This window comes from Paralichthys olivaceus, chromosome 3, assembly GCF_024713975.1.
Source record: "Paralichthys olivaceus isolate ysfri-2021 chromosome 3, ASM2471397v2, whole genome shotgun sequence".
NCBI classification, from domain to species: Eukaryota; Metazoa; Chordata; class Actinopteri; order Pleuronectiformes; family Paralichthyidae; genus Paralichthys; species Paralichthys olivaceus.
Window position 1 is genome coordinate 15,905,115 of NC_091095.1, and position 13,706 is coordinate 15,918,820.

At 43.6% G+C, this 13,706-nt stretch overlaps 1 protein-coding gene across 1 annotated transcript in view; it reads right to left on the reverse strand.

Moving 5' to 3' along the window:
* Positions 1 to 216: 216 nt before the first annotated feature.
* Positions 217 to 13,706, reverse strand: part of sema6bb (sema domain, transmembrane domain (TM), and cytoplasmic domain, (semaphorin) 6Bb) — a 126,899-nt gene continuing 113,409 nt past the window's right edge. The window contains exon 17 of the mRNA XM_069522194.1: positions 217 to 4,652. Within this exon, the coding sequence (XP_069378295.1) occupies positions 3,745 to 4,652 (908 nt within the window). The 3' untranslated portion in view covers positions 217 to 3,744. The remainder of the gene's footprint in view (positions 4,653 to 13,706) is intronic.

Sequence of the window (13,706 nt, forward strand, 5' to 3'; positions counted from 1 at the left end):
TGTAGAGGCAGGGGACAAAGAAAAACAAACCTCAGACAAAATAATTTCTGAGCAAAGGAAAGCAATTTACCATAAGAGCGGCTTTGAAAATGTCTAACAAAAGATGCATTGTGAAATAAAGCAGTTTTTTGTGAAATTACTTTGATTTCTGCTTTAGTCACCAGCTCAGTAAATTAACCAGCTAACCTTTAAAAGTGATAAACAGGAGAAAGGGGATTCTATATGTGTGTTTGTGTGTGTGTGTGTGTGTGTGTGTGTGTGTGTGTGTGTGTGTGCAGAGAGATAGAGTGAGTCTGTTAAGAATAAAAGGGCAAGCGGAGGAAGAGGACAAAGTGCAGCTGTTGTAAAGAGGAGGCACTGGAATGACGTGAAGTAAATAAAAAGAAGAGGGAGGATGATGGCTTTAATAAACAGACAGACCTGCATGTGGTTGCCTCTGAATTCTTTAGCTGCCCCATAATGCCGAGCGAGGGTAATCAAATTACGCAGTCGGTAAGATAGCATCGTGTACTGTACCTTTCCTAGAACCAGCCAGTGTCAGGCCAGTTCAAGCGTGAGTTTTATTTCTGATCTTAATTCAATTGCGTCCCGTATTTGGTTAAAGGGCCCTGCAAAGTGTGTGTGTGAACGCATGCATTCATGTGTGTGTGGCTGGTGGTTAGTGGAGGGGTAAAGAGCTGGTTGAACGTGCAGCTCCCTCTCAGGGTTGATGTGTCTGTAGTAATCTTCTTAGGGGCTCATCAGGCCATTAGAGGGCCGGGAATGTACTTTGCCTAATCAAGCATGTTTAGTGAAACACCGTAGGAGATGCAGAGCGAGGACACGGCTGGCTGCGCACACCGTCCGAGACAGAGAGGCCTCATTCACACACACATACACACACAGATAAAGCAGGCCATGGCTGAGATGGGTAGACAGGGAGAGAGATAAAGAGAGACAGAGATGAGGCGCCGGGCTGGTGGAAAGCCCACTATCCTCAATACTAATGACCTGTTTCGGGGTAGAATGTGTAAAGAATACACAATACTCATGTGGAGAGACGGTAATGCAGTAACATCATGCTCGCCTGCCTGACCTCCTCCTCTGTCCTTGCCTTCGTGAATCTCTTACATTGCTGCACCTCACACTCTCGGCTGTCTTCTTTTAAGGGTATCAAAAGCAAAATGTCAGCCGGTGTCAAATATCTGGTCGGAATTACAATCTTGTTTACTTTGTCTTGGATTGATGTACATCTAATCATGGTTGAATTTACACCACGCTGAAGACCGCGTGCAACGCTCCATCGCTTTGTCTTCTTTGTTTAAAAAGTATTTTGTCGAAAAACCTTTCTCAACTTAAGGCATTGATAAATGTTTTGTTCCTAATCATATTGGCCTTATTTCAAATTATAAAAACATTTCAAATGATACCCAAATTATATTTTTTGGTCTCTACCACTCCTGGGGAAAATATCTGCTTTTTAGTTGCTAAATGTTAAAGTATGCCCACTAGCTAGTCACTGATTTTGTTGCTGCCAGGTAGCGTTGATCATTGAAGCATTATTGTTGAAAACAGCTGCCTAATGAGGCCAAAAAACGAGAGATCTGTGAGAGTGAATGTTTCGTGACAGGTCACAAAACCAGAGTCACAAGCCAAAAATACAACACAGAGCAACGCAGACTTGCTTTAAATGAAAAACAGGGTTTTGTGGAAACATATGTTTGCTCTCAAAGGTGTCATATCATATTGGCATTACTTTCAGAAAGACTCCAAACAATACTCAGCCCTAGTTTTTGTACTTTATAATTTATAATGTTGGTATCTACCATCTGTCCCTTCAACGAAGCACAGCCCATAACCTCCGTCTTATCTGCACATCTTTGTGCACTGTGTAATATTGTATAGCGTTTACTGATCCCAGGCTGTGACAGTGTTATCGCAGATTTGTGAATGTCAAGCAAAGTGACTCAACAGAGAAAAGAAGGAGGATGAGAATGACAATAAAATTGATCAAAGCAGGTTTTTTCACACTCAATATGAGCAACACATTCATGGATACAAGCCCTAAGAGACTCACACACGCACGCAGACACACAAAACAACCAGTGTTTCCCAGATGAACTAAAACTATCTCTGGATCTACATCTGAATCAAGAACGGATGAGAACGGACAAAAAAACAGAAAACATCAAAAGACAACGCAGTGAAAGAGTAACTCCACACCCAAGTATACCCATGCCCATCTGTGTTCTTTATCCTGCTTTTGTTGGGAAACACACTGAATGACAGAAAGGGATAAAACCACAAGGGATGACCATTGTGACCGTTAGCAGTGCCCCAACCCTGGCCTCAGCCCCCCGCTTCAGCCCTCAGCTCCTCCCTATCCTGGCAACTGGGTGAAGCATTAAGAGATGCCCAGGCCCGGTCTGTACATCTCACATGACGGATGGAGCCGCTGTCCTCTTCATTGATATTCTGCTAGGCTGTGGTTCTGGGCTAGGTCTCTGACTCTTAACGGCTATTTGTTGCCGCAGTCTCCTCATGCTTTTGGGGCACAAAGAGGCTCAGTGTCGGGCAGAAGAGGCTGAATGTAGGTCCCAAGCGGCCGAGCCTCAGAGCCTCAGTCAGACAGCCAGACAGCCACAGCTCACATTCCCCCCTTTTCAAACGGGCTGTGGAGCCCAGGGAGGCCTCAGGTCAGGTCAGACAGACCGAGGCATACTGAGAGGGAGCGAGGGAGAGAAGAATTGAGCAGAGATATTGTTCCTTTCCCCTGCGCTCTGCTCTTCCTGACGTTTCTGCGCTTTAGCTTGCTTTGCTGAGTAAACTAGTATCATAAAAAAATATCAAATTAAATTGGCTTTATCTTCATCCGTATATGTTTCTTGCTCATTATTGCTCTCTTTCACTTCATCATGGCTCTGTCCAGTGCTGCTCATGAGGTACTGGGAATCAAAAAAATTACTCAACCCTTCAACAACCCACCCCTCTGATTGGTAAACACATCCAGAGACACATAATAAAATACATTTATCTCTCTGTGACTGTTTACAGAAAATTCAATATATAGTTATTCTTCACAGTTAGGACAGGACACTGGTTGGGGTTGTCGTGACCACACATTCACACAGTCAGACACACACACAGACACACACACTGCATGATTCATTGAGAGTCACTGCCCTCTGGCAAGGCTACAACAGTGTCTGTCTCATTAGAAATCCAGAGTAAAGCACATTGTTTTCTGGATGCCCACTGGCACAAAAAAAAACTAAAAAGCAGAAACAAAAATTTCACACCGTGTCATGGGTCAACAGTGAACAAGTTGGTGGAGGGAGATCTTTCACATTTTGTACTACAAGCAAAATCGTCTTCTTATTTAAATCTCCACAAAGTCTTTTTTAGAAGATTCCCCTTCCTTTTACACCCCTCTCTGTACCGCACTGTTTGTCCTGTGGTTTCAAAGTCACACTCTATGGGTCGTTCCACAAACAGAGTAGAGGGATGCGCCTCAGATTAAGAGCAGAGGAACGGAGACGTGAGGAGAGCGTTCTCCTCTTTTCAACTCTCTCTGTTTCTGTTCTCTCTGTCTCTCTCTTCAGTCGGCTGAATGACGTCATTGAACATTGAATGACAGTGAGAGAGGACAGACAGGGAAAGGTTGGACCGGGGACAGTGAGTCTGAGGGGTTGACTTATTCCAGTTTACTGTTGGAGGGAATGAGCATTCAGAGAGAGTTTGGTGTCAGGACTCTGACACTTCACCTCACTGGCCACTAGGGGTGCGCTCTCCCATGTTCTTCACTAGAAGATGGCTGAAGTCAGCCAGTTCCCCCAGCCCTCGAGGCCCATGCATGTCTGGCCTGATGAGGCCCTGGCGTTGAGCGTGATAGGGCGCCCCATTGTTGCTGTTGTAGTTGAGCACCTCGTGACTCCAACGAGGCTCCCCATAGTCCATGTGGGGGGTGGGAGCAGAAACCACCCTCCGTCGGTCGGGGGAGTCCTGTGGCGTGGCGGGGTAAATATATTCCCCCGCTGAGTTCCTCAGCGTGCCACTGGGACGACTGCCACCGTGTTCCCCTCTCTGGGTGGCTAAGATCAGGTAGCGCTGGCGCTCTGTGTGCAGGGGCAACACAACTTCCCCTGGGTCCTCTATCCGAACCATCCCTCCACCCCCTCCACCTCCGTGCAGGTACTTGGAGCTCAGGTAGATGACAGAGTTATTGGGGCAGGGCGTCCCCACAGCGGTGAGGAAGGTCTGGCTCTGGTCCCAGTCAGTGTCCGGAAGACGCATGCCCCGTTTCTGCTGCAGTGGAGTCTGCTCCGGGGTCGGCAACAATCCTGGGTCCATTTCTCCTTTAGGCCAGCCGTTGGGCATGACAAAGGGGTTGTCTGCCTGCGATCTCCGCCTCTCTCCGCCGCTGGTTCGCGTTACGCTCATTACAGAGCCGCTGCGGCCCTGCCCCAGCATGCTCTGCTCTTTGTCACTTTTGCGGCGGGCGCCGTTGGCTCCAGAGCTGCGGGAGTGGCGGTGGCGGTGACTCATGATCCAGCAGACGGTGAGGCCGGAGAGGATGGCTCCTGTTGCGAAAGCTGAAACCGCAGACACCACCAGCAGGTTAACAGACACCAGGCCGTCAGGCTCCTCGATGAAACTCTCTTGGAGCAGCATCCCTGCAAAGAGAGAAACCACAAATAAAACACATTATTGGTCAGCTGGTGGAAACATCGAACAGCGTCAGTATTTCCTGTATTAAACATGCAGGAGTTAACAAATGGAATGAGTGGCCTATTTTCTCTCTCTCCACTCTCTGGGTGGGAATAGTTATGTGTTCTCCAGCCAAGGTATCTTTGGCCTAATTGCCTTCATTAAATAAAGTGGATGGTGATTTTAATCTCTGTAATAACAGTCTTCTTGATTAAGAATAGCTTTCAACCTTTACATGTTTCACAACATTAGCTTTATGGGGTGAGTTCCCAAGTCTGGCAGTAACACTGACTAATAACGTAAAAGTTTTCAAACCATGAAAATCTATTCTACTGCCAATCAATATGTGGTATACGTGCTGCTTTTTGCTCAGATAACTATGCTAGTATTTCTTCCTTGTTGCATCTATGTGCCGAAGTCTCCACGAATTAACATAATGATGAACATAAGTCGCCATAGAAGACTGTGACTTTCTGTGTTTCATTAAGAACATGTGATGAAGTCTCTTGGAGATAACTGTTTTATGAATAATTGAGGATATGAACACAACTAGACCACAGCTGCCATGGATCAATTAGGAAAATGCCAGCAGAGACGTCGTTCTTTGCAGTGTGAGCTCCTGGGACCAACACCAAGCAACACAATGAAAATGTGCCAGGGGAAGCAGATTGGAGAAAAGCAGATGAAAGAAAAAGGTTTTACAGAGAAGAAGTTGCCTGAAGCAAATTCGAACATTTGGGGCCTTAGACAAACAGTAATGGCTGTTAACTTACAACACCAATAGCGAAAGAGAGGGAGGACTGTCTCCACAAGGACAGCAAAATAAATCCTTTCTCTCAGAAAATGAATGGAGGTCATTAAAAGACATTGGGACCCACTTAGTCATTTACACACAGTGCAGAAAAGAGGCAGGAAGAAGAAACAGAGGGAAAATGAAAGTACTGAGAACACATTTTTAAACAAACATACTTTATTGTCTGACAAATTCATTTTTAATGGGGACAAATGGAATTGGTTGTGGTGCGGCCGCTCTTGTATCAGACAGCCTGGTGGTTAATTAATGTGGCCTGTGGGTTTGTATAATAATGTTTCAGTCTACACGTTGACATTAAGCTGTGGAATAGCAGCTAAAACCCTGTGGGAGAGAGCTGAACTGCAGTGCAGAGCCGGAGTGCTCGCGTGCACAAATAAAAGGGCAGTTCACAACTCTTAACCACAAAACAATCTAGTCATCGAATCTGGGTTAAAGTAAGTACAATGACACAGCTACTAAAGAGACAGTTATTTTCTTTCAGTTGGAGCTAACAACTGTGCTTTGCTGAAAAAAATGTGTATCAATACAAAAAGCACATTAATGTTATTTAATATATAAAAAGAAAGAGCAGGAAAAAGATAAAGTTATCACAGTACGGGACAAATTTTGACTTTATGGAAGGTTCAACTCTCCCTCAGTTTTAACCTGATGACTTTGCAAATCAAGTCTTCTTGTTATCCAAAACTGTTGCATGTTTAAAAATAAATTGAACCTCATGATGTGTAAATCACATTCTACACATAAACAGGATGTTGCATGTCACTCAGAGTTCCTTATGCTTTCGGAAGTCCTGCCCCAGAAGTTCAAATGAGTCAGCTAAGAAGAGAAGTCACAGTTGTCTTCCCAATCACTGGATCTGCACATCGTTGGAGCTCTTCATCTTTACGCCTCAGACACAAGGTTGAGATTTGGAATATGTCACCAAGCCTTGGTAAGGTAGATTGAACTTTGTTAGGTCAATGTGATTAAAAACATTTTGGTTGATCCTGGTTGAGGTTAGGACAGAACTATAACCCTAACCCTGGATGAAAAGGTATTCGTAACCAAAAATCATCAGGTACCTGTCATGACTGCTTTACAAACTTTCATGGCAACCCATTTAACTTTTCGGTCCGACTAAAAAGAAAAGCAGGGATCATCAAAGTCACTCAGCTGGTGGTGGACTAGCATTTCCTTCACTGAAGACGTGTTGCTAGCATGGCTAAAAATATATCACAGAAACAAAAACATAGCCTCAGGTAAAACCTCACAGATCTGTCTGTGTGTTCATTCCTTTATTCAAACAGCTGGTTCACAGCCAGGAAATCTGCGCTGTGGCCTTAAAGTGTCACTGCACTCTCAAATGTCCAGATAACAAATGACCAAAATGATGTTAAACTATTCATCAATCCTTTGCCACTTACAATTTCTTCTTATAACTCTGAAAAATGGACCCTTGACACAATCGATGTCATCACTCTTGGGCAAGTTTGCAGTTTCCATTGACTGAAACCTGGCGTTAATCAACTGGCCTTGTTGGTCAATCAATGTCCTTTTCAGTATTAATTAGTCCTTTCTCACCAATCCAATACACTCAATGATACATGTGGACACAGGCCTTAGTTACAGGCTGTTAATTATGTGACATGCACAGTTCAGTTCAGTTCATCCTCAGATAAACCCCTCTGAATAAACAGAGATCCCGTTTTATCAACAGGATTGGATTTAATCTTAAATTGAAATGTGTTTTTTTCGTTTGTTTGATGTAAATACATTTCCTTTTAAAATTTTCTTTGCTCTTCTTCCAATTAGTTTAATACTGCTCATGAATATTAATCCTAGGATAATGTATTTCCATCAAATATTTTGGGCTAAAATTGGATGGTTCAGAATGATTTATCGTCAAAAATAATCCTGAGGTTTGCATTTTAAAGTATTTATTTAACAGAATATAAATATTTACTCAGGAGGTTGGTTTTCACACAAAACAATGTAAAAACTTAATTGCTCAGTATCTCAAAATTGCTCCGCACACAGATGGCAGCTCATAATTTGGATCTCATATATCCTCCTTACTTCATCCCTTCAGTGTCGCACAAGCAGCTTGTGGTTACACACAGGCTAACCAGCGCAGACGTCCTTTTAGTCTTTGTGTATTAATGTAAGCAGCCATGTTCCTTTGTGTTTATATAGACTTTGGCACTTGTTCACTGGAAGTTCTTTTTCTCCTTGAACACATTGTTGGCATCTATGTTGTAGCAGCCTAAACATGCCGCTGCCTAAACACTCCGGCTGTATTTATTTCCACGTTTCAGGCCAATATTCAGTTTGGAGCGACTGCCAGCTTCAATTTCATTATTGCTCCTCTCGTCGGTAAAAGGGGCGTTTTTGGGGGGGGCAGCATATGCGACGCAAAGAAAGGCATTTGGAGGTTACATTGCCAGCATGTTCATTTGTAGTTTACACACACACACACACACACACACACACACACACTGAGGGAGTCAGGAAATGAATTGATTCATGGCTGGATGTTTTTTTCTTCTTCAGTAAACCGCAGCCTTGATGACTTTGTAAACAAAAACTAAGCGCTGCGACCGCATAAAAATTCCGAACAAGGCGGCAACATGATGGGGGGAGAAAACCACAAATTTCTCTCACTCACATCACAGATGGAATTGTTCTAGCCGCATTCAGCGACAGAGGATATAGATATTCCTCTAACATCTACACCTCAGCTGTGGTCCAGGGTTGCTGTGTGGCACTTCAGATTAAATTCAGCACTGGGAACTAATACTGCTGTCATCTCCATGCCGGAGGAGAGGACTTGACATGTGTGTGTGTGTTAGTGTTTGGCTGTGTGTGCATTTCTGTAAAACACACTTCCTTAGCTCTCTGTTTTTGACATGGACACTCAAATTATTTTGTCAGTTTCTTTTATCTCACACATAAAACTCTTTTTTGGATGCACACATAGCCAGTGGCAATAAGATGAAAATGAGATGCCGGATGATTAGAGATTTTGGTAAGTGTGTGTGTGTGTGTGTTTATGCATTTGTGTGACAGCAGACGGGCTCCTCTGCATCCCACCGAGAGGTGACAGTAGCTTGCATACTTTCTCCTCCCTTCAGCTCCTTCTCTCCCTCTTCCAATCCTGCTCACTTATTAAAGCTTAATAGAAGCCAACGGCTCTGCCTGTCAGCCTGACGCACATTGAGCTTCTTGTCTCGAGGCTTCCAGCTCCAATTAAAGTGTAACAATGAGAGGAGAGGAAGAGAAAGAGGAAATGAGAGGAGGAAGAGGGCGAGGTGAGGAAGAGGAGAAGGAGAAGAAATGAAGAGGAGAGAAAGGGAGGAGGAAAAGAAGAGGACAGAAGAGTAGAACAAAGAAGAATACAAGAGAAAGGAGGAGAAGAAGAGGACAGGAGAGGAGAAGAAAGAAGAATAAAGGAGAGGAGAGGAGAAGAGAGGACAATAGAGGAAAGGGAGATGGAGAGTGAAAGGAAAAACAAAGAGTAAAGGCAACGTAGAAGAGGAAGAGCAGAAGAAAGAAGTAAGAAGAGGGAGAGGAGACGAGATGATTTTATATATGTTGAGGAAAAGAAGGGAAATGGAGAGATGATGTGAGGCAAAAGAAGAGGAGAGCTGAACCGACAGAGTTGAGAAGATGAGGAGGAGTAGAAAAGGGTGAATTAAAACAGTGAAGAGGAGGGACAAAAGGATATGGAGGAGAACAGAGACCTAGTTTGTACCACACACGATGGAACGGCTGTGTCGGTGATCGGATATTTGTGTATATATACGTATGCGCCAGTTAACTGTCAAATTCAAAGCACAAAGGAGCTCATGCACCATTTCAGTTTTTCTTTGATTTCTTTTGTCTCTCTTCCAGAGTCATCTGTTCCTCATCCTCTAACTCCATCCCTCCCTCCAATCCTCCTGTGAGCCGTTAATCCTCTCCCCGTATCTCTCCCTCTCTTACCCACCACTTCTTTGATCACCGGGGGTGGCGGAATGATGGGAGTAATAGCTTAAAATTCATAAGGGAAGTGAAGAAACTTTTTTTTTTACTCAAACACTCTCGATTCAACCCAAGACTGTTCTTGCAAGTTCAAATTATAAAGCTATGACAAGCCATGTTTCCGTTACTGTGCACACGCTACATCTGAGGTCATTACTAATCGGAGGGATTTTTTTCGTGGCTGCCTCTAAGTTTTCTCTCATGTCTTCCACCCTCTTCTCTGACCCCTCTTCCCTCCTTCCATTCTGTCGGTGAGTAGGGGGAAATTAATGAAAAGCCCTGCAAGCTCCACACCAGTTGTTAAACATTTCCTTTGATCAGAACGCTGGCACACGACGGTGGATATCTGTTCAGCCCATGCGCACGGTTTGGCAGCACTTTTGACAACAGCCCCGTGAACAAGTGTGTGCACGTGAGATAAAGAGACAGTCAGATGAAGGGGAAGGAGATAATTTCTCAACCCACCAGCAGTGATGATGATTTTGATTAGACGCATGCATCCAAGAGATAATCACAGTTTACTAGAGGGTGGGTCTAAGTTTCCAAGGTTTAGCCATCATTTCTGTGGCACATGACACTTCTGTTCTCGTCACAGTCACGGCTGAACATTGGGAACAGTCCAGCATCACACGAGTGAACAGGTTAAATCTGAGTATCTAAACCAATGGCTCCAAACCTGGGGGGTCTGGACCCCTTAAGTGGCTGTGAGATGAATTCGAGGGGTCAATGGATGCTGAACAAGTAGAGTACAGGGGAAAAAAAACATATTCGATATAGTTTTGAAGAACAAAAAAACTAAAATAAGATTTTAAAATAAGATCAGGTTTTAGGAGATTATATTTTCAACCCTTTCAGTTTGTTTGTTGGTTTTTCAGAAGGATTACGCAAACACTAATGAACACATTTCCACAAAACAGTGGGTGGAAAGACACATTTCAGCCAGACATCTCATGTTTGTAATATTTATTACAGCAGCACAACATTGAGAAAGTTTGGCGTCTGAAGGCTCCGACTTCATCGCTTCCCAGAGATATAATTACAATAATATTATGAGCCGTGAGCAAATATCTTTGACCCTGGGTGGTGCAGGGGATGAATCGACAGGCAGAGACACAGGGCAGGGCAGCCGAGGCAATAACAAGCAAAGGGAGAGATGGGAAATCTTTGCAGCTTAAAAACACCACCTCAAGTGGAGGGTTGTGGAGAGTGAGGCATGTCACATGATTGCTTGTGATTGATGCTCCATTAAATTTTGGCGTGGATCCAGACAAACATTCTCCAGGTGCATTCTGGGTTAGATATAATGTGGGTTATATGGGTTAGACAGATATTTATGAGGGTGCAAGGTATGCGCTGTACTTCTAGTTACCTCCACCAAGGAGGTTATAATTTCATCTGCGTTTCACGTTTGTTTTTTAAGCAGGGTTACACAAATAATACTGAACCAATTTCCATGGAATTTGCATGAGCATGAGCCAACAAAGTACCCACAATATTTTATTGTGCATCCAGATCAGGGTGCAGTTCCAGGTTTCTTTTATGCTCACTTTCTTTAACATTGTGAGATCGATACCTTGATTTCTCAAAAAACAATTAATTGATCTAAATAAAAAAATAATCAGTCACGTTTAGGGGACTGTTATTTTTTTGAGTGTGTGCAATTTGGTGCAAATCCAAATTTGTTTATTTATTTGAATTGTGAATGCAAAGGTGGTTTCATAAGAGCCTATTGCAAAGGTATGTGCTCTTGGTTTATCTTTTAGCATATTTCAGTCGGACAACTCACGTTCAAACGTTAATTATAACAGTAGAACAGGTTAGCGTTTGGCATCTAGGCTGCGACTTAATCACTCCCCCCGATAGGATTACATAGATATGATGGGAGTGATGAGCAAATACTTGTAACCCCCCTGTCGGAGCCTACAGGTGGATGCTGGGGTGGTGGAGGGGCTGAAGCAATTGGCAGCAATACTGATGCAGCAGCATTAAAGGCAAAGAGAATGATGGGAAATGTTCAAATCAAATCAAATAGACAGCCTAATAAGGTGGGTGTGTATTAGAGATGATTGTGGAGAGTGAGGTATGTCATGGTGCATGTCACATGATTGGAGGAGCGCAGCTCGAGTTGGCTGCATGAACTAGCTCCACTGAGCTCCATTCTAGTTATTAAAAAGAACCATAACCAGACCAAATGGCACCAAGATGCATGTTTCAACAGCCTGCTTCCTACACCTCCTTTAATTACTGTCTGGAGGTGTTCACATTTTTAGGTGTTAATGAATTAATTTGGGAGCTATTTGAGGCTGCACACAGTTCGATAAGTTCCTTAATCAAAAGCCAGGCGGGGCAACTTTTATGCAGTTTAAGGGCTGGAATTATTAGAAACACGGCACATCAAAACAGAACAAAGAGACTTCACATGATCCCGGCGGACCTGTCGATGCCGTGAGTGCACACTTCTGAGCTTGATAGGTTACGACGGTGTCAGCGTAACGCCACTGATCTGAGCGGCTTTCATCTTCCGAAATCCACCATTTCTCTGCATGTTAATGTGTTTATGCAAGCAGTGATGGCAGGGATGCACGTGGCGAAGCATGTGCGCTGTAGTGTGAATGAGTGTTTATAGATGTATGAATTTGAGTGTGTTAATAGGAGACTACATGCGCTCGCTGCACCCATGGCTCAGTGATTTTGCTCATTATCCTTTTCTCCTTTGCCTCCGTTGAAAGACTGCAGGCTGTATTTTGTTTCTTGTTTTTAGATATCCTTCTCCTTACTGCTGTAATACTCATTTCTTTTTTTTACCATTCCTATTACTTTACTTTCAGCAGATACATTATAGCCTGAATCTCACCCACTTTTTCTTCTACTGCTTCTCAGCAGAAACACAGAATACACCACGCGCTGTAGCGAGCTGTGAAGCTCACCAATGTGATCACTGGGAAAGCGTAAAAAAAAAGGGGGACAAATGCTGCAGAACTCCTTACTTGGACTGAAACTAGCCTGCTCGTAAAACCGTGTTTACTTTTGGGGATGATTGTAAAAGCGTTTACAGTCCGTCCCTGACAGCGTTTTCAGAGCATGGCTGAAGGAGGCTGCTGGAAAGCTCTGCAAGACTCCAAAGTAAAATAAAGATTAATATATATTTTCAAAAAAATTCTCCCCTTCTAACTTGGTTCCTGAAGGCCAGTCAGACATGTCTACAACCTGATTGATCAATATGTTAAAACATTCATGCACAGTGGCCATGTGTTTGTAATTAAAATTCCATATAAATCTCTTCCAAAAAAACCTGCAGTTAATAGATTCAGGTCTTGGGCTGCAGGTCTATTAGTGAGGGCAGATCAGACATTTGGCTGGCTGCAGTCAAGGTTTGCAATGATGGATGAATAATCACATACCTGCACGACTCTCATGCAGCATATACATCCCTCTCCCACACCTCTCGCTCTCTCCCTCTAGCTTCCACCGTGTAGTTTGACTTTAACTCTCGTCCTCTTTCCCCATTTCGGCTTCCTTTCCATCTTGTGCTCATATAAACGTCTCTGCTTGGGGTAAATTAGGTAAGGCTGGAGTTGCTTGGGGGAGAGCTATGTGTTAAAATCATCAGAGGGGCCTGACTCCCTGCTGTTGCCATGTAATCAAAAGCTACAGGATGTTTTTTTTCTTCCTCTTCTTTGTTTCCCATAAATGTTTTTTCGTCCTTCACAGCCTTTGCACATGTATTGCTGTGAGGAATGTTCCACATTAAATTTGTGGATTCAGTTATATCAGGACATCTTGTTTTCCCGATCTGGTCAATCTGCAGCAGAAGGCAGCTTATCGAGGGTGAGACTGTTTGCAGTTCCAGCCGCGTCCAGTCCAAACAAAGCCACTGGGCTGTGGGGAAAACTGCGAAGAAATAAATTGTGTTCCAGAGAGAATTGTGTTCATGTGTGGAGAAAAATGTTTTAATGCTTTTCCTCTATATTCTGTGAGTTAGGGGTCGCAGTGTTGGCTGGTGTTTTCATTTGGTAATTGATATTCTCATTTCAGGTGCAAAGCAAAAGCAGAACGTGGAGAGCAATAATAAATATTCACAAACATGACACAGGCAATAAATTGGAGCACAGGTCCGCATAGCATTAACGATCTGCCCACAGGGTTCAGGTCTCTCATTCCCAAATCATGAAGCAGGCAATTTCAACTTAATCTCTCTCACATGCTA